This window comes from Tupaia chinensis, unplaced genomic scaffold (genome assembly GCF_000334495.1).
Source record: "Tupaia chinensis unplaced genomic scaffold, TupChi_1.0 Scaffold000316_1, whole genome shotgun sequence".
In the NCBI taxonomy this organism is placed as follows: Eukaryota; Metazoa; Chordata; class Mammalia; order Scandentia; family Tupaiidae; genus Tupaia; species Tupaia belangeri.
In genome coordinates, this window is record NW_006159809.1 from 9191635 (window position 1) to 9213921 (window position 22287).

Genomic DNA, 22287 nt, shown 5'->3' on the forward strand with positions numbered 1-22287 from the left:
TTTAAAAAAAATGGATATTTGATGGCTGCAGTGAGCGGTATGGGCCCAGTTGGGTTCTACTTTATAGTATGCTCTTTTTACCCAATGGGGTTTAGGCCTAAAGTCAGACTTGAGTTCATGTAGAGGCATGTGTCAGCTGTGATAACTATTGGAGAGACTTAGACTAATTAAGATCACTGACAGATCATTTGGGGAGGGGTGAGGCACGGAGGGCAATCGGGGATGACAGGGACAATGTAGGAGGAGGATGGGTCATAACAGAGGGAGGGGGATGGGGAATCTAGGATGGTAAAACAAAAGGCAAGGTATACAGGACACAAGAATTGGGAAATTATTTGCTGAGAACATATATGTTGACGTGCTTGATTGAGCCAATGCACAGTGTATTTTGGATGGAAAATTCATTTGTGTGTTGTGATGGGAAAAAAAATTATAATAAAAAATAAACTATAAAAAAAAAGAGAGAAGAGGATAGAGAAAGATAGCAAGTGAACAATAGAGAGGATGTTAGTGAGAAACAGATATGGTTTATTATCTGTTGATGATGACGTGTATAGTATTCTCAACTGGACTGGCCTGGGAAGTATTTCGTGATGGGTGAAGTCTTTTAACAAGCAAAATGAGAAATAGTGATTGACTGTTTTAAAAAATTATAATAATTATTGGGAAATGCATGGAAAAGACATTGAATGATAAAGCGGGGAGATTGATGTCTCTGTATTGACTGACATGCATGGCATTCCCTTTTGAAAAAGCAATGGAAGTCAATGTAAAGTTATATGTAATCCAATGTAATATAAAGAAGATTATGATGATAATATAAATTTTAAAAAAGGAACCAAATGGAAAGGATTTAGATTATAATTTAGGGACAGTATCATTTCCCCTTGTGCCATTTGGTTAAGAATCTGTGCCTTAGGATAGGCAATATGACAAAGGAATTAAAAAACTCTCAGCTCTCCCCTCTGCTCCCTGAAAACTATAATATGAAGAGAAAAGAGAAAGGAGGACAGATGCCCAAATGAGGGATTCGAGTTTGGGTCTCAGGGAAGCAGCTGCCCTCTAAACTGTGCCCACATCATGGTAAAGCAGGCTGTGCAGTAAGAATGGGAAGAGAAGGATCAAATGACTTCATCACAGTTTTAATTTGGTGTATTTCTTTATAAGCCATAGAATTCTTTTTCAAATGTATTATTCATTTGATTTTCTTGGTATCAATTAGGACCAGCTACATAATTTGCAGAACCCTGTGCAAAATGAAAATGTAAGACCTCTTGTTCAAAATTATTAAGAATTTCAAGATGGCATAGCAGAGCATTAAACCAAATGCCAGGCCCTTCGCAATGAGGAACACAAGTCCAGGCCCATGAAGCTGACTCTGGTATCAATATTCTTTGCCCGTTTTCTATCACAAATGTTTTTATAATGCAAGGCTCAGCAAACTTTTTCTGTAAAGGGCCAGACGGAACACATTTTAGGCTCTGGGGACCATACAGTCTCTGTGGCAACTGCTCAAGTCAATTTTTTTGCAACACAAAAGCAGTCATTGACAGTCCATGAGCAAAATAAATTTGATTGTGCTATAATAAAATTTTATTTATAAAAGCAGGCTGCAGGCCATATTTGCCAGCCTCTGTCCTAAACAGTCATTTTCTTTGTCTCATTTTTTTCTAATTCTTATATTTATTATCATATCTTTCTCAAGAGAAGATAAGACAAAAATTTATATTTTCTCCTGATAGCTAAAGTTTTAGTGTATTTCATTGTTCATTTCCTGTTATTTATTGTGGAGAATGTGGACTGGAAAAATTCTGCCTTGGGATATATATGGAGGCATTCTTTGTGACCTAATAAATGTTTCATGGGCATTTGAAAGGAAAGTTATTCTCTGTGGGGTATACGTTTCAAAATATATTTATTAAATCAACCTTATTAATTATTATTCATGTCCTCTATAGCCTTTGAATGCTGAAGTATTCAAAGAGATGTCTTTCGGATTCTGCTGAGATAATATGGTTTACATCTTCAGCAGTCAGAATAAATGTGACTTATCTTAATGCATTTCCCAAGTATTAAAGTACCCTTGAATTCCTAGGATATTTTTTACTTGGACTTAGTATGTTATTCTCTTACTGTACTGCTAACTTTGTTTTAATGTATTTAATTTAGAATTTAAAGCTTGTATTCAAAGAAGTTTAGCATATGAATGTGTTATCTTCAGCAGATATTGATATCAGATATATTTCAACTTCCTAAGATGAACTGAGTAACTCTCCCTCTTTTGTGTTTCCCAAGAGAGTTTAATTCATATTGAAAACTTCTTTTTTTTTTTTTTAATGGAGGAGAGAGGTTTCTGCTATAGGGTATGTGCACTCGCCAGAAAGACAGAGAGTGATGGAGAGAGCGAGAAATTCACCCCCTGGGGGGATGGCCACATTGCAATCCCTTCTCCTCCATTCCCCTCTCAGGATCTTGGGCATGCACGCACATCCCAGTGTGAGTTTAAGCCACTGGGTCCGGGACTTGAATCGTGGTCGACTACATGGGAGTCCAATGACATAGCCATTATGCCAACTGCTAGTCCCCGTATTGAAAACTTTTGTTCCTTGAAAATATAACTTTCCATGAAACCACTGGTCCCAAAACCAAAGGACCTTCTCACAGGGACAAATCAGTCCCCACAAAACATTCAGATTCTATTTGTGGGAAGAAAGCAAAATCTAATAGATTGAGAGATTTTACCCAAAACTTTTTTTTTTTTTTTTGAGAGGTTTTTGCCTTAGGGTAGGCAAGCTTGCTATAGGGGGCCGGAAGACAGAGACAGTGAGAGGGAAAGTGAGAGAGAAATCACTCTCCTGGGAAATGGTCAAGCCACAATCCCTTCTCCATTATCCTGCCAGGATTTGGGCACACACACACCAGGCATAACTTTGAAGCCACTCCATGACTCGAACCACAGTCTGTCATTTGGGAGTCCGGTGGTGTAACTGCTATGCCATCTGCTGGTCCCCAAAGGGCTCACCACATTGGACTATTATTAATACTCTGGTTCAAAATGTAAGGATTTCCATAGTATCAGTTGGTATGCTGGGAGGAAGAAAGCAGTTTGGTAGCTAAAAATAGTGACGTTTTCTTGTACATATAAATGTAGCATGAGTAATTTTTGCTACTGTGTGAAAAATTAACACTTTGCATTTTCACTTTTGAAAATCCATGTTTTTTTAATTTTGCTGTTTTTCTTTTTTCTCTTCTCCTCTTCTCTTCTCTTCTCTTCTTTTCTCTTCTCTCTTCTCTTCTCCCCTCCCCTTCCCTCCCCTCCCCTCCCCTTCCCTCCTCTCCTCTCCTCTCCTCTTCTCTTCTTTCTTATGTTAACGAAAATGTGAAAAAGAGAGAGAGAGAGAGAGAAAGCACTCTCCAATGAGGCCTGGTCATGCCATAATCCATCTTCCAATTCTCCATCCAATCAGGCTCCTGAGCACCCGCCTACACTAGCAGCTGTTTTTCAAGCTGGAAGGGCTGGAGGCAAATCCTGATCTAACATGTTGGATTCAGCTTCCTCTGCATGGCACCCAACCACTGGGCCACAGGCCAGTCCAGAGACCCCACACTTTCAAGTTTTGTATTTTGTTACAAACATTGTTGATAATACTAGTATGATTTTGTTAACTTTCTGGGGCTATAACTTTTGTACTATGTCTTTTTCTTATTCTTTATTTCAAATATATTTCCCATTTGATATCTGTATTTTCAAGTAACTTTTTTATGTGAATGATGCACATTTAAAATTTTTTGCATGTCTGAGCAAGGCTGCTGAGGAATTTAAAAATCACATTTCACTCAAGACTTCTATGATTATTCAAGCTTTTTGAGCATGTGATATTGTAGAATTAAAAAATCAACTCCCAATCTGAGTTTTAGTTTTTCTGTGTATGTGAAGGGGAAGCCTTACCCCCCTGCCCCATTTTTTGAGAGTATATACCTTTCTATTTATTCTTTATTTTTGCATTATTATTTTTTTCATATATTAAATTACTATACATAATTTAGATTGTGAAGAGACTTTACGCAGCATGATATACACCTCAGTCCAGCCCATTTGAGACCACCATACGCATCCTCATCAACAGATAATAAACCTTATCTGTGTCCCGCAAATGTCTCATCTCTCCATTTTCCCCCCAAATTTCCTACACTCTTCCCCTCTCACTCTCTTTCCACTTTGTCCCTAGTGTCCATTAAATCAATTTTTAATACTTTTATGTTCTCCAGTCTATGAAAGAGAGACACTGCATGTCTCCATTTAACATATACCGACTGTCTATTCTTTTGAGAATTTATCTAAGGTTGTGTACGTTGTGGATCTTTTAAAAGAAATTAATTAGGCTAAGTAAATATTTTCTAAGTCTCCCAGATTGGAAGACTCTACTCTTTCTGCAACTAAGAAAAATTCTGTTTTTAATTGTATCTCTTAAAAACATTTATTCCCAGAAATTTTATCATATATATATCAGATATCGTGTACCTAGCCTTTGTATTTATTCTCCTTTTTATCATAATTTGAATCTCTATTCTTTCTGCTTAAGTTCTGGGAAAAGTTTCTTGAACCATTTTCAGATGAACTGAATCTACTTTTGCAATATTCAGTGTGGTGGTCATTGCTTCTAATGGATTTGAATATTCAGAGATAGTTCATATTTTTCTCCAAAAGCTTATTTTCATCTTGCTCCTTTCTCATGACATAGTGCTCTTATATGTTGATGCAATGTCATCTCAAAATGTGTTGAAAATACTAATTAGATATACATTTGCTTAAATGGCTTAAATGATCATTGCCACTTTTTAAATATAATAATGATAGCATGTAAAAAATTTTAAAGCCTTAATTCACGTTTTAAGTAATTTTTTTTGGAAAAAATATTCTTCTTTCTAGAAGAATCCATATCTATCTGAAAATGCTTTTCTATTCTCTTCACATGTAAGTGATGTCTTAGCTAGGTACAACATTTTAGGTCATAAAGCCATCAGAACTGATCCATCAAAATAATTCTATTGGGATGAGCAGATGGTGTAATGGTTATGTCACTGAACTCTAATGAAGTCAACTGCAGTTCGAGTCTCAGACCCAGCAGCTTAAAACTCACACTGGGCACATGTGTGTGTTCATGCCCAAAATACTGAGGTGAGAATGGAGGAGAAGGGATTGCAATGTGGCCATTCACCAGGGAGATGATTTCTTGCTTTCCTTCCCTCTGTCTCTGTCTCTCTGGTGAGCAAATGCGTTCTATAGCAAAAATCTCTCTTAAAAAACACATTCTATCCATCATAAAAGATCAAGCAATCAAAAGCACTGTTTAATATTGCAGAGTCTTAAAAGATAATCTATGTTTTCTTTCTACTTATAAAATCCTTCTTTTGTCTTTGAAATAAAAAAAATTTTTACCCAGGGCAGCCAGCAGGTATCATGGAGGTGGCATGTAGGTTAAGGTAAATGGCCCACAGCATGGTTTGAGTGCTAGACACAGAGGCTCCATAAACATGCTGGGTATAAGGGCATCCATGCCCCAAATCCTGAGAGAATGGAGGAAAAGGGATTGTGATGTGGCTATTCCTCGCTGAAGAGTAATTTCTCACTTTCCCTTTCTCTCTCTCTATCTAGCATGTGCATCAACCTTCAGCAAAACTTAAAAAAAAAGAAAAAAAGAAATTAACCAGGAAATATCTAAACATCATTCTCTTTTAATGAATAACTAACTTTGATTATTACTTGATTAGCCTATTCAACTGCATTTTCAGGTTTTTCTTAAATTAGAAAAGTTCTCTTCTATTAAATCTTTGAATGTTTCTTTTAGTCTATAGCAAAACAAAATTAGCTGATATTTAAAAATATCTAGTTTTGTCATTTATTATTTACCACAATATTTATATCATATTATTTATATCATAATATTTGTCATCGTTTTGATAATCGTTTTCACCTAAAAGCATTTTGCTCTTCAAATTATGAGAATTTCTCAAACATGCTTTCCACACTTACTGCGTTGTCAGTTTTATCCTTTATTGCTTCTCAGATGACTTTAAAATCGTCCATATTATTTTTACTTCTTAACTGTCCTAGGTCCCTCATCTTTTCATTTCATATTTTATCTGCTATTTTACAATTTTCCTGTTTTATTTTTATTTTTTTCACAATAGGATATTTATTGGGGTAATCAGTATTTTCAACATCGAATGAATTATTTGAGGATCTTTTTCATTTTGAATTTTATTTTATTATTTCTTATTTACATTTAATCAGTGTACATCTTTACAACATACACTATAGGTTTTCTTTATTTTTTTCCCCTTGATTTCCTCCCATCTGCCTCCCCCATTGATCATCACCCTCCTATACTGTCTCTAGTACCCATAATTGCTCTCCATGTTTTTGTATCTTCCAATCTTTCAGCTTCTGCCAGAGTGCAGACATTCAGTATATATTAAGTGGGGACATACAATGTGTCTCTTCCATAGTCTGGCTTACTTAACTTAGCATTAAATCTTTCATATTCGTCCACTTTCTAGCAAATGCCAGGGTCTCATTGTTTTTTATATCTGAATATGTATATGTGACACATGATGTATATGTGCCACATCTTTTCAATCCATTCATTTGTTCTTGAACTTTTGGGGTGCTTCCATGTCTTAGCAATTATGAATAATGCTGCAATAAATATGGATGTAAAGTGTTTTTCCAACTGAGTGTATTCCTATTCTTTGGCTAGATATCCAGGAATGGAACTGTTGGATTGTAAGGTAGTTCTACTTGGAGATTTTTGAGGAACCTCAAAATTGTTCTACACAGTGGCTGAACTAACTTACATGCCCACCAACAGTATAGGAGAGTTCTCTCTTCACTGCAGCCTCACCATCACTCTTTTTTTTTTTTCTTTTTTTTAATATTAGCCATTCTAACTGGGGTTAGGTGATATCTCATTGTGGTTTTGATTTGCATCTCCCTTATGATAAGGGATGCGGAGTATTTTCTCATATGCTTTTTGGCTGTTCATATATCTTCTTTGGAGAGTTGTCTCCAAAACAACTGTTGTCTTTTCAGCTCATTTGCCCATCTTTAAATTGGATTGATCCTTTCTGGGGGAGTAAAGTCATATGGTTCTTCAATAGACCTTTCTTTGTTACTGAAAATGTTTTTCATAAACACTCTTATTCTGCCTCAGAAATCATACACTCAACACACACACAATTTAAAGTCTCTTAATTTATTTCTTCTATGAGCAAGAGAGATAGAGAATAGAGAGGCAGAGACAGAGAGAACTCCTAACAGGTTTTTTTTTTTAATTTCTTTTTTTTTTATATCTAATTTGTGGGAGCAACTCAGATGTTATCTATTGAATGATAGCATTAATACTCATAGAAATAGCTAGGCCAGCTTCTGCTACCAATTTCAAATGAGAAAATCTACAAAGAGTATTTAACACAGTGCCTGTCAAATAATGATTATTCAATACATTCTGATTATCATCATTATTATTAAAAATACCATTTGAAATATGGGAAGTGCTGAAGGTTTATCTTTGCTTCATATGCCCTAATATTTTTGACAAATTATAAGGAAAAAAAGGATTTAAAACTATCATTTTCTCTTTTTCTTTCCAATGATTCTAATTTGTTTCTAGAGATGTATTAGAAGCATTATAAAGAGCTTGAAGGAGGGAATTAGACTCTGTGGTCTCCAAGCGCCTTCCATGTTCTAAAGCAGAGGTGCATCTGTCACCAACTCGATCAGGTCAAGTATGTTACTCTCAAGGCACTGTTTCCCATGCTCCCCTTCATCTCTAGTGGATCTGGGAAACACTGAAGAATCACTTATTTTCAGATAGCTATAGCGCAATCAAAACTCCCATCAAAGTCAAAATTGCTATTATTTTCTGATATATAAACCCAGAGAAAGAAAATATACCTAGAATTGACCATTTAATTATGACCTTTAGTATGAAGATGTATTATGTAAACTTCCTCCTGAATTATTCTAAGTCTTAGTCATGAAATCATTAATTTGCCTGGTTTGTCACCACCATGTTGTTCAAAAATATCTCATTTAACTAATGTATCTAAGATAAGGTAATAACACACCATTTTGAAATATATGCACATTTTTTATTATGAGGCATTATAAGTCTAATATTCAGAGTAATTTCATGGAATTATATGTATTTTTATGTATTTTTCTATAATGTTAGGTAAAGGCAATGTGAAAGATGAAGATAGTATTCCTTCAAAATGCTATCAAAATTAGAAATGAAAATTCATATTTGTATCCTGAACTTTAAAAAGTGATCAATTTTAATACAGAAAAGCTTAAAATACTTGGTATTGCTCATTTTTATCACAGCTTTTGGAAATAATTGGAACTGCTCAGTACCTGTTCAGCCGTTTCCCTGTGTTGATGCTGGGTCATCTTCAACAAATGTTTTTGGTCTCTTTCATCCTCTGAGGCCGCGTGGATTCTGGAGGGCGCGGGGGCAGCCGCCGCGGTCGGGGCCTCGAGCCCGGCCCTAACAGGGTTTTGACACTGCAATCCATATCCAAATTCAGCCAGCAGTATGCATGCATGTGCCTGGTGTACTCAAGAGTTTTCTTGTGAGAACTCAGAACCTTCCCACATGGGTCAGCCTCACAGAGCATGTTTTACTGCTGTACCACCACCTTGGAACTATATTTAATCATTTATTTGAAGGTGGTAACATTTTTCCAGTCCTATTTTCATCCCTAAATGTGAGAAGGTATAACTGAACATAGCATTTGCTTTCAAAATTGTGTGTGTGTGTGTGTGTGTGTGTGTGTGTGTAAAATTCTCTGAGAACTTAATCTGAGGAGAGGGAGGTGGTCTTAATGAGCTTATATTGTTGTCCTATCAGTTAGAGGAGAGTAGGGATAGAACCAACCCTGGTCATTTCCACAAAGAAATGTCATCCTGGTAAGGCTGGTTTGTTTCTTCTGGACATGGTTACTGTTTTAGCTTGCAGATGTAGGGTTATTGGTTTTGTTGTTGTTGTTGTTTTGGCCTTGTCCCTACCCCAGGTTTACAATGTGTGATACATGGCTTCATTCCTGTATCCTACTGCATCCTACATAATCAGAGACAGAACTCTGGCCTGGTTGTGGTAGTGTGAGCTGGTAAACACTGATACTCAGCAGGCTGAAGCCACATGGAAGGCCTGAGTTCAGTCCTGGTTCCCTCTAAAAACTAAGTGTGGTGGTGCATGCCTGAAATTCTAGCTACTCAGGAGGCTGAGGCAGGAAAGCTGCAATATAGCAAGACCTTATCTTAAAAACATAAAAAAAAAGAAAAAGAAAAAGAATTCTGCCATTTCCCTGGAAACCCAGAATCTATGAGCGGTATTTAGCAATACTGGGGAGAATCACTGTCAGAAAGATTCCTGGTTTTCATAGGTCATCTCTCCAGTGGCTTAATTGGCCTTTCGACTGCCCAGTGCAGCTGCTTCTGCATGATGGTGGTGCTTAGTGCCAACAGGGGTCCAAGGGGAAAGCTGTCATCCTTCTCATATCCTACTCTTGAGTTAAAACTTGCTTCTAGATTTCAATTGTTCTTGGGGTTCCCTGGAGATCTTACTCTATATGTTATTCACAATTTGGCAACAGAGTCGAAAGTAGACCCTGGCTGACCTTAGAACTACAACCATCTGCTTTGTTTCTAGAGTGATTTCTTGCATGTGTGTTGCATGTCAGTGTTATCATCCTTAGTCTCTGGACCAGACACAGGCTTACTTTAGACACTTCCTTAAGATTTTTTTCTTTTTCTTTTTTCTTTTTTTTTTTCCCCTGGGAGGATGGGACAATTTAGGTGATGGTGGGGAGAAGACTGAAGAACTGTCTATGGTTATCTTATTCTTCTGAAGTCATAAATTTCCCTTTCCTCTCTCATCTCCTATTAAGCCTCCAAGCTTATTAAATTTTAGTTTCTGCACTTATGATGCCCCAAAACAGGACTTCCAAAAGTCACCAATGCCTTTATTTCTCTGAAATATAATTTCTCAGTTCTCATCTTACTGGACCTAATTATAGGATGACATTTATTGGTTCTGCAAACTGATTCTTGAATACCTGGTGGGTCCTTTGGAACCTATAAAGGTTAATAAATATATTTGACATTTATTGAGTACTTATTAAGCAGCAGGCATCATGCTGAGCATTTTATGTTCACTGCCATTTAATAGTAACAGCTAGTACTCCCATTGTGACTGACACCGCTCTGAGCACTACAGCATTCTATGATACATACTATCATCTCCTCTTTACCGATGAGTAAAGTATGTTTACAATGAGGTTAATTTGCTCAAGGATAAACAGTTAGTAAGCAGTTGGGTTGAGATTTGAACCTCCTGGACTAGCCTGAATGTTTATGCTCTTAGTCCAATCACTATGCTCAAAAAAAATATTAATTTCTGACATTTAACTCTATTCTTTTGACACTCTTCAACACTGCCTCTTCATGGAAGGGCTAGAAAGTGTACAATTACAAATCATAGTGTCAGGTGTAAAGTAGGAAGAAGAACTAAACAATTTCCATTAAATACTATGGAATGTGGCAGGTTACCAGTAAAAGCTTACATTGGGGCATTTACATAGAAACAGGAATGCTGAACTGGTTGCCCATTCTCATGGAAGAAGGCCTGAGGGGGGTCTTTGAAAAGTTCAGAGATCCTGTGTATTCTGAAAAACCATGCATGAATTTCAAAAATTTTTTGTACCAAAATAAACTTGTATTTTAATTCCACTTTTCTGCTCATTCAATATCTCCACCAAAATGCCTTGCATGTTCAGACTGAATACATTCACACCAAAGTCCTCTTTCCTTCTAAAGCCTGTTTCTTACTATTGCAACTCTTCCCTCCCACATTTACTCACAGTCAACTGCTCATCTAATCCTATTACTCTTCAATACACAAAAAGCTCCCAATTTCATTTATTCTTTTTCACTCATTCCATTACAAGAATAGGTGGCATGTGTATGTATAATATATATTATAGATGTACATATAATAAGTATTTATATAATTTTAAGAGAGATTTTTGCTATAGGGAGAGTGCGCTCATCAGAGAGACAGGAAGTCAGCGAGAAATCACCCCCTGAGGGGGGATGACCATGCCACAATCCCATCTCCTCCAGGGATCCTGGGCACATACTCATACGTGCGCCTGCTGTGTTTTAAGCTGCCGGATCTGGGACTTGAACCACGGTCGACTACATGGGAGTCCAACAATGTAACCATTATATCATTTGCTGGCCCTAGTATTTATATATTTCTATTTCACATATGTAAGCTTGCCACTTTTGTCCTTAGAAATCTTTAATCCCACAACCTATCACTGATGGGATAAAGTTCAAAGTTTTCTATGTCACACTCACAAAGAGAATGTGTCACTTTGTTTTCCTGTATGTTAACTCTTTTTTACTTCGTCATCTGCTCAGCTTTCAAGTTCCAGATCCAAAGTCACCTCCTTTAAGAAGCCTCCTAAGTTCCTCTCATCTTAACCAAAGCTAATTATTTCACCAACTTTCCTCCAGTGCTTTGTTTACTAAACAGTGATCTCCTTGAGAACTGAATTATTTACTAGGCATTTTGTAATTCCAGAAGTCTAGCACAGTTTGGTAAACATCGGATTGAATTGGCCTATTCCTTACTATAGCCAGGCTGAAATCTAGAAAGGTATCTTTTGTTAGAGTACCACATCCTCTTTCTATAGGGGTAATCCTACCAGTATGATCACCACCATCACAACCATCACTATCACTATCAACCACCACCACCACCACCACCACCACCACCACCACCACCACCACCACCACCACCACCACCACCACCACCACCACCACCACCACCACCACCACCACCACCACCACCACCACCACCACCACCACCACCACCACCACCACCACCACCACCACCACCACCACCACCACCACCACCACCACCACCACCACCACCACCACCACCACCACCACCACCACCACCACCACCACCACCACCACCACCACCACCACCACCACCACCACCACCACCACCACCACCACCACCACCACCACCACCACCACCACCACCACCACCACCACCACCACCACCATCATGATCTATTGTTGGGGCATATGTGTGCCAAGTGCTTGGTTAGAGATTTTAATCTTAGGCAGAAATTTTAATGTTATATTATTCACTTATTTATTTATCTGACGGGGTTCTGCTATGTCACAATCTTCCTGTCTCAGTCTTCTAAGTACCTAGGACTGTAGGTGGGCACCACCATGACCAGCTTTTATAATGGAATTGAACCTTATCTCTCATGTGGTCCTGGCCTCCTACGTAGCAACATTTATCAAAACATGACAGTGTATTTTATTAGTAAGAAGTTTGAGGTACAGAGAGGCTAAATACTTTGCACAAGGTCACAATGCTTGGGAAAAGTTGTGCTGGTACCTGGAACTAGAGATGCGTGGCTCCAAAGTTGACCCTCTTAAACCCTGTGTTGTAGCTCAACTTGGGCTACTCCTACAAGTACTGGAGCATATTTCATGATCAGAGTCTTGTCAGGACAGGAGCAAAGAACAGTTCTAGCAAACATTTTGGCTTACCTGAGAATACACACACGACAGCACCTGGCAATACTGAAGGGCAAAAAGCATTATCTACCTGTTACCTTTGCTTCTCCTCCTCCATATCAGGCTGGGCTTCTCCTACCACAGCATTGCAGGAAAATTTTCTTGTCTTCCTATTTGGTCTTATGACTTATTGTGGGAGAGAGGGACTTGTATCAGGGTCATCTGTGAACTTTTCCCAAAACATACATGCCTATCTCAAACCTCTGAAGTTCTGATTTGGTCCCTGGTTGAGAAACACTGTTTAACACATCGCTTCCAAGGACTACAATTTCCCTTGGTCCTTTTTAATCACTCGAGCTACCCTCTTCTTCCTCCAGATAAATATCCCTACTGCTCAGATATGGTCCTTGGGTGCTGGGCAACAACACAGCTGGCATGCCTTGCTCTATCCTGCATTCCTTCAGTCAGCGGTTCTTAACCAAGTTAGTAGTCCCCAAGAGAAAAAGTGTTAAGAAATTAGTATAGAGGCATTGACTTATGGCTATCATGATAACCAGGAAGACTAATGGCATTTAGAAAACAAGGATCAGGAATCCTAGGCATGCCACAATTCCTCACAATGAAGAACTGTACCAACCAGAATGCTAACAGCACCCCCATTGAGAAATGCTAGTTGGAGCCCAGATACTCTTCATTCAAACTTTGAGTCAGCCTCTGAGTAAATATATGAGCATCCTCTCAGTTCAGCTGCTGCAGTTTTCCAGGGGCTGCTTTTCTCTCCCCAGTCTTTCACATTCTCTCATATTCCGCAAAATATAGAAAACAAGATTCTTATTTTTCAGACATATCCATGCAATACTTAGGTGGCAGGAAAGCATACCTGATCTCCATTTTAACCTTTCATTGAATCTAATTTGATTCACTGACTGAATCAAGAGTCGGGAGGGAATGGGAAAGGGAGAAAAAGCGCAGGAGCCATTGGTGCACATTGGGCAGATCTGAAGTATTATGTCTGACAGTAATTCTAAGTGGATGAATATATATGACACAGCTCTAAACTGACCTTCTTCAGCAAGCATTATCACAGTGACTACTAATTTCTTGTTTACTCAGACCAAAGTAATGTATGATTATAAGCTTGCAGTACAGGCATGTAATGCCCACCATAACTGGGTTTCCTGTCCTTCTAAATGCATGGGAAGATTACATTTCTGCAATCCCTTCTATAGCATAAGGCCATGTTTCTAGTCCTTGTAAATGGGCTGTGAGCAGAGGGATACATGTCACTATTAGCCAGTGAGACATCTTCTAGTATTCTCTTCCTTGTAGCCTCAAAAATGGATGTAGGTGTCAAGAAGGAGTCTCCACCAGCCTGGTGCCCAGAACAACTACCATGGGCAGAAGACCTATTGACTCCTATCATATGTAGCATGTACAGGAAATAAATTTTGGTTGTTTCGTGTCACTGAGATTTGGGGAGTTGTCTGTTACACAGCAAAACACACCCTACCTTCATTGATTGAGTCAATGTTCTTTTGCATGTTTATATTCTTTTCGTCTTTCTGCATAGATCATGAGTCACAGAGGTTTGGGTTTGAAGCTTACTTTTACCAGGTAGAGTGATGCTGGCTAACTTCTCTGAGCCTCAGTTTCCTCATGTGTGAAATGGTATCATGAAATATGGAGTAGTAAGACTGAACAGGTCCTATAGGCAAAGTGTTTAACATAATACCTGGTAGGCAACAGGGGTTCAGTAAATGCTACTTATTATTTTTCCTTATTGATCTAACACCGACTCTACCTGTTTCTTGCCCCTACTCCTCCTGGAGCATTTAATTTTGGCTGCCTGGAGTCCTTCCAATGTCCTAACTAAAAGGCCAATAGTCTAGAACTGTGTTCTGCTTCTATTACATTTCTTACAATTTCCAGAGCAGGACACAATTTCCAATAGGCAGTATGTTATCTATGCCTTTATTGATATCAGAATTGAGAATGTATTTATGCCAAAAGAATTAAAGAATCAATTAGTGGAGTCGAACTGAAGAAATCTAAGTAGTTTTGCAGTATGAACCTAATGTGGCTGAAAAACATGTCAGAAAATGTCCAAATATCCTCCTCTCTCTTTTGTTGCAAAGTAATCAGCAGGAGAAGCCAGATCCGGTCTCCTGGCCCCATACCAAAAATAGACACACGTTCTAAATTAGCATAAAGCAAATCCCATTTGTATCTATGTGTCAGCCAAGTCTCCCTAAGAAATGCCAGAGTTGGTTCGTGGATCAGTAGGAGCCCTTTAACATTTGGAGGTAATTACAGGTTATCTTGGGACAGGTGGCTTTCTCCCACACTCTTGGATTCTATTCTCAGCTTGACACTGAGCTTTAGCAGGTCTCCAGAGCTAAGGAGAGTAGAGGTAACTACTTGTCTGAACGAGACAAAAACACACGAAAAAAACACTTTTGCCTTACTTATTTTTATTTTTGACCCATATGCCAAACCTTCTCATTTGTGGGCAGTTCTGTCAACTATTGCCCAGCCTGATAAGCTCTCTCAAAACATGGAACCTAAGTGCAGGAGCATCTAAAACCAATCATACAAGCCAGCTATATGAAAAAAAAGAAAGAAAGAAATTCCTGGTACCTTCTAATGGATACTTTCTTCTCCGTATTCAGAGCTAATTTTGTATTTTACTATTCTAAGTCATCTTTCAAAGCATTTCTGAAAACAAGCTACATCATCTATGCATTTTAGCTCTTCTGGAGACTTAAAATTCTCTTTTCCATCAAAATCAGTCTGAACAGATTGCTAACTTATGGGACTTTGAGAGTATCCTAATCAGATATCCTGAGCACACCTTAGGGTCTAAACTCCCCAGATCTCTGGCGTATCTCTTTGGACTGCAGGGGAATGGAGTCCCTGGAACTTTCAATCAACCACAGACAATTTACAGTGGTGCAGTAGCTCCTCAATTAAGTAACCTTAATTGCCTTCTGCACCATGGTTTACTGAAACTCTGATGCAGGGATTTTTAATTCCTGGAATCCACCCAGTTTCTCTAGTTGTACTGTCATGTGCTTTTCATTATGGCAGAGATGAACAGAAGGGGCCAGGCTGGGAGTCAGAAACAGACATGTCCTCTTAGTTCTGTTATGATATAATCTTAGGTCTTTGGGCAGGTCACTTAACTCAGTGGGTTCAACACAGGTTTTCTACTCTGTAAACTAGGAACAGCCATGACTTGCCATACTTACCAAATAACATTGCTTTGGGGCCCTCATGAGAGAGCCTAATGATGTTGCTACCAAAATCTAATGACCTTTTGCTTGGAGTAAAATGCACAGTAATGGTCCTAAGATCAGCACCACCATGGACTCATGCAATTGTGCAGTGGTGGAAAGATAAGGACTTGGATGGGGAAAAGAGAAAGAGAAAATTGGGGCTGAACAAAAAAGTAAGTGGCAGAGGAGAGTTGGGGACAAACAGAGACAGAAAGCAAGAAATCACCCCCCACCACCACCCAGGAGAGATGGCCAAGCTGAAATCCCTTCTCCTCCATTCTCTTCTTGTGATCTTGGGCACACATGCACACACACCTGGCATGAGTTTCAAGCTGCCAAGTCTAGAACGCAAACTGTGGTCAACTACGTGGGAGTCCAACAACTTAATCAATGTGCCATTTGCTGATCTTGAGTTGGGGGATCTTATGGGAAAAGAGCCCATGATGGGTCTGGGGGGGGTCACAAATGGAAGAATTTATGGGGTGCAGGAAATAAATGGCAGGCTGTGCTTTTGAAAAGACTAATAAATAAAGCTGTTCAGCACTTACTCCCACCCTCCAGCCTACTATTTCCTCCACTCCTCCCATTCTGGTCCCACATTCTATTTTTGACATCTTTAGGGCACATGTACTACAGCCAGCACTTTCCTTTTCTTTCATGATGGAGAATCCACTTTGTCCATGTAAGTGACTAATAGCTTAAAAATAGAACAATATATGATATGTAGATATATGCTACAATAATAGAAGGGTCCTGCATGAGAGGACACATACACTCATATTCATGTTGGTTAATGGTCTTAGAAGACTTCCCTGGTGGGGGTGGGGGTGGTGGCAGCAGGTGGTGTGGTAGCTGAGCCACTGGAAAATGGAGGAGAAAGGATTGTGGCATGGCCATCCCCGTGAGGGGTGATTTCTCACTTTTCCTCTTTCTGTCTCTCTCCAGTGAGCACATGTGCTCTATGGAAAAAAAAAAAAAAAAAAAAAAAAACAAAAAAAAAGCAACAACAACAACAACAAAAAGACTGCTCTGGAAGACTTAAAAGAGGATAGCAGCTCCTTCACTGTTTTTCTCTAGACAGAGGCCCTCCAAATCTGACTTTTTAATCCCTGATTGAATTCCCAGCAATCTACTTTTCCTGACTATAACCAGAAAAGCATGTTTAAATGAACATGAAATTCCATCAGTATAAAGCCTTGAGCAGCCCAGTCCACCAGCCCAGTTGCCAAAGCCGCTAATAATGCCCTATTGTGTTACTGTGGTATTCTAGGTTATCATTATATAAGTCTTTGCTCCTGGTTGAGAAAACATGACATTCCATTAAATGTATAATCTGGGTTTCTTCCAGGCCAGAGAAGCATCCTGCTTAAGCTGAAATGAGCTGAGATTTAATGCCATGGAAAAGAGAACTAGTCATGGGGTGGAAAAGAGAGTTGAAGGGGTAGGAGAAGAATAGTGGTTCAGGCCCCTGGGATCTGTTGGTTTCAGCTTGTAGACTGTGTCTTGCCAGTCAGAGGATCTCAGAAGCTCAAGGAAAAAGACAAGTCAGCATTCTTTCTCTTTCCACTTTGCTGTGGTTGGTGCTGGACAGCACTATCTGAGGAGGTTCTTTCTAGGACAGAAGACCGTGTCTTCTGGGACCACCCAGGGACCCATTTGCTGTCACTGCCTTTTGCCCCATCCTCCAGCTCTGCACTCAACAATCACATAAATTAACCTGGATTGAGATAGCAAGCTGGTGATATGTGTACCATGATACCAAGTTATAGCAAGCTTGTTTGTTTGTTTGTTTGTTTTCCCTCCAGCACAAAAATATCCTTCTCTTCAAGCAGTAGGACAACTAAAGTCGAGGGCACCCACCTCATTGTAAAGGTATGTGCCTATAGATGGCTCTCTGTCATTTTTTTCCTGGAGAATTCTGGGTCCCAAATGTGCTTCTAAGATCCTACAGTGTAGTTTAAGATTTACTTGAGGATTAAATACAGAAGAAGGAGCATCCTTCAGTATAGCGAGGGTCTTGGAACTTGGTATGCTGGTTAACTGCACTTACCATGATTTTATTATAAACTCAGAATAACTTATTTTTGTTGAATGTAAAAGTAATAAAGTTCATTATAGAAAATTTTGAAATTCAGATGAGTATAGAGCTAGAACTTTGAAATCCTATCTTCTAGAGATAAATATTATTACCATATTGGGTAAATACTTTTTTGGTCATTTCATTTTAAATTTTCAATCTTCCTGGAATTTATTTTGGCATGTGGTGTAAAGAATAAATCTAACATATTTCTTTGCCCATGTTATCAACTATTTGTCTAGTAACCATTTCTTTACATATGTATGTTTTTTTTACATAGGTAGAATCATAATGCAAACCATATTTGATAATTATAAAAAGTGGATTACGAGCATTACATATTTCTCTTAAATAGCTTATAAACATGCTCCATAGTCAATACACACTCAATATTATGCATAGGTCATGCCTTACCAAATAAACTCCCTATTATTGGGTTTAGGTAATTTTTAGCTTATTATTATTTAAAAAACCAGCACTGCCATGAACATATGTGAAGGGAATTCTTTGTGACTATTTGGGCTTTTTTTCTTTAGGACATAAAATTGCTACATGGAAAGGCTTACCTCTTATTTTTTAAAGCATTTGATATATGTTGCCCAGTTATTTTCTTGTCTATACCAGTTAACACAGTAGCAACATATGGGTATTTAAATTTAAATTAGTTAAATGAAATTTAAGTTCATTTTCTTAATTATACCAGCCACATCTCAAGCACTCAATAGTCATATATGGCTAGTGCTACTGTGCGGGACAACACAGTTATAGAACACCTCCACCATTCTAGAAAGTTCTACTGGACAGTTCAAGATTAGAAAGTCTGTACCAATGAATATTTTCCCTTGTAAGATATAATAGTTTCTATTTCCCACAAGTTGTCTAATACTAATGACTGTAATTCTATAAAACTCTGCTAATCTAATACAATTTATCTTGTTTGATTTTTCCCATTTCTTTGATTAGTGAAGTTGAACTTTTTTATTCATTTATTGAACAAATATAATTTTCTCTAGTGAATTATGCACTAACGCTATTTTTTATTGTGATATTTTTTTTTACTGCATTTTCCATATTAAGATCAAGCTTTAGAGAGTGACCGATGTTGCTTGCCCATGTTTTTGTAACTTGTTTTTACATTTTATGTATGGCATTTTTCACTTAGCAAAGTGTAACATTTCAATATGTCAAAAGTTTCCTGTGTTTTTCTTTATGGTTTTTGCCTTATTGTCTTATTTTAAAAGTTCTAAACTTAAAATTACAGAAATATTTATCCAAATGATCTTTAGTCTTTGATCATTTCATTTTAAACATTTACATTTCAGTCCTACTGGAATTTATTTCAGTATACGGTGAAAAGTATAAATCTAACTTTTTTCTTTGCCAATAGTATCGATCATTTGTCCAAAAGCCATTTTTAAAAATAATGAATCCACTGCCTACTGATTTAAAATGCTACTTAATGCTTACATAACTCAGAACTATGTCTAGATTTTTCTATTCTGTCCACTATTCTTTAACCTTTGCCGCCCTGTTTCATCAATTTGCTTTATAATACATTTCAATGTTTGAAGAGAAAATATTTCTTCATTCTTATTTTCCAAATATGTGTTAGCTCTTTTTACCGGTTTATTCTCTAAGGTAACCCTAGAATCATTTTGTTAAACTTCTCCCAACTCCAAAATAAATGCTTTCAGAAATTTGACTGAAAAATTTAATTCAATCTATATAATATTTTTTTGGAGAACCTATCTCTACAGTACTGAGTCATTCCATTCAGGGATATGGTGTTTCTGTCCGTTTTTTTCAAGGTTTCCTGTATATCCTTCTGAAGTGGTTTAAAAAAAAAAAAAAACCCACGGATGCTGGGCATCTCTGACCGTTTTCAGCCATGATTTCTGAGTCTGTGAGTTAGTTGCTCTCAGCCACTAGAAGTAACAAAAGAAATTCCGTTTCTTAGCATGGGAGTATATTTTCAGTATGCACCTTCTCATAAATCTGCAAGAAAGGGAGCTCACTTTTCATCCAAAGAATTTGGAGTTCAAAACAGTCTTTATGGAAAAATCAAACTCCAGGGGCAACTGCAAAGCCCATTTGGTGTCTAGCTGGCCAGCTTATTTTGCAGGACTCTTTTTCCAACTCCCAAATACTTTCCAGTCTGTGAAATTCATCTCCCAACCACTGTAACAGCAAGCGCCTCTCCTGGCACTGCAGAGCTCCCAGTTTTAATGAGCACAGATCTCCTATGAGGGGCTTTGTTATTACCGAAGCTGGGTTTTAGCAGATAGCATGAAGCTTCCTTGAATGACTGCAGCTTGGCAGACCCATGGGGACTTGGGAAGTGTTTAATTGGTCACAGTTCAGCTATCCCCTGGACAAAATCTTCAAGCCTAACCACTATCAGTCAAAGCAAAGAAACCAGGACTCCTGCACCTCCTTGGTAGCCCACCAGTCAAATGGCCAAGAACTTGAATTCGCCTGTATCTGGCTTCCTCCATCAGGAGAGGGAATTTGCTCTCTGCCACATGTGGCAATGTCTGGAGACATTTTTGGCTGTCACCACTCGCAGGGCAAGAGGGGGGATGTTACCGGCATCTAGTGGATAGAGGCCAGGGATGCTGCTACAAGGCAGAGAACAGTCTCCACAACAAAGAGCGACCAAGCTGAAATCCGGGGTGCCCAGACTGAGAAAGCCGCCTTAGTCCTATTTTCAGGAACTGCTCAGCCCGAAAACGCATTCTATTTTGAGGAACAAAGGTAACACACTATGTGGGATTGTGCTGTTCAAAAACACAGATGACCGACCTCTTTAGAAGGGTCTGCAAGCTCTGCCTCTGGTAAGCAACCTTTTCTCACGCAAACGGGAAGGATTCGCAGAAGCGTAGTCAACAGCATCCTCAAAATCCCTTGCTCGCCTTTCAGTTACAAGAGAGCACGCCAGAAAGAAGTTTGTCACCCAAACAAGCAGCGTTGCCTTCCCTGCGCGCTCGGGCGGCGGAGAAGGATGGGAGGAGCGCTTCCCAACAAAGGGGCTGGCTCTGCTGCCACCTTCCGCGGTCCCTCTGGGTCCCCGAGATGGTGCTGTCCCAAAGCGACCCTGCCAGCAGCCCAGCCCGGGGTGAAAGCATCATCGCCAGCACAGGCTGGCATGAGACAGCCCGGAGCACTTACTTGTCCAAGATGAAGTACAGGTCAAATCCCCCGTAGCAGGCTGGACCCCCATCCTCTCTGCGTCCGCCTTGCCCGGAGCAGAGGAGCACGAGAGTGGCCAAAGAGAGGCACTTGAAGCCAATGCCGAGGGCTTTGTGCTCCACGGTGGCCATGACCCCGCTGCCCAGGGAGAAGGTCCGGTCCTCTCCTGCCCACGGTCCGCGAACACACCACGACCCTCAGGGACGCGCCATCCGAGGGCCCCTGTTCTCGGGCCCTTTATTCCCCCTCGTTCCCTCGCAACTCCCCGGAAGCAATTGTCTGGAGGAGTTCAAGGTTTTCCTTCTGGTTTCCGCTTCGATTCGGTTTCAGGGTTTCAGGTTTCAAGAATCCCAATACTGTACTCCGCTTCTTTAAAGGGGCTTCTGGGGCCTCGAGCCGCCGGGCCGCTCCCGAGGCTGCGCGGAGGACTTGCAATTGGAGCAGTTCCGTCCTGACGGCTCTTTGTCCCAGATTTTAAATATTATGGGGTGGGTTTTCAAATTGTTCTTGGTTAAGAGAATGCTGTGCCCAGTCTCCCTCCTCTCTACCCCCACTTATTTTTTGGGAGAAAAAAAGTTCAAAGGGTGCCACCTTGTGGCCCACGACGGAGAAAGCACGTTTCGGTGTCCTGGAGAGTGTGGTTGGGCAGGGGAACTTCAGGCTCTGGGTTTAAACCACCCTTTTAAAAAGTAAGTTGTGCGTGCTTTTTATTCCTGTCTTTTACTCACGTACCTTCCTTTCCATGGCCACTTCATCCTCTCTAGCCTATTTTTTTTTTAGAGAGAGATTTATTTATTTATTTATTTATTTATTTATTTTGCCATGGGGCGCCTGCGCTTGCCAGTGACTCAGCGAGATATAGAGACAGAAAACGAGAAATCATCCTGAGGGCCATGGTGGCCACGCCGCAATCCCTTCTCCTCCATTCTCTCTGGATCTTGGGCATGCATGCACAAGGACCTGCATGAGTTTTAAGCGGATGGGTCCGGACTCAAACTGCGGTGGACTCCAGCAACCGATGGTCCAGCAACCGAACCATTTCGCCATCTGCTGGTCCCCTCTCTAGTCTTTTTAATCCCCTCTTCCTTTCCTAGCCTAAATCTGCTGGTAGGGTTACTGTAAACATTTGGAGT

At 39.4% G+C, this 22287-nt stretch overlaps 1 protein-coding gene across 1 annotated transcript in view; it reads right to left on the reverse strand.

Moving 5' to 3' along the window:
- The window catches only part of ANTXR1 (ANTXR cell adhesion molecule 1), a 269361-nt gene extending 247708 nt beyond the window's left edge, over positions 1–21653 (reverse strand). The window contains 1 exon segment of the mRNA XM_027772987.1: positions 21134–21653. Coding sequence (XP_027628788.1) covers positions 21134–21285 — 152 coding nt within the window. The 5' untranslated portion in view covers positions 21286–21653.
- Between the last annotated feature and the right edge of the window lie 634 nt (positions 21654–22287).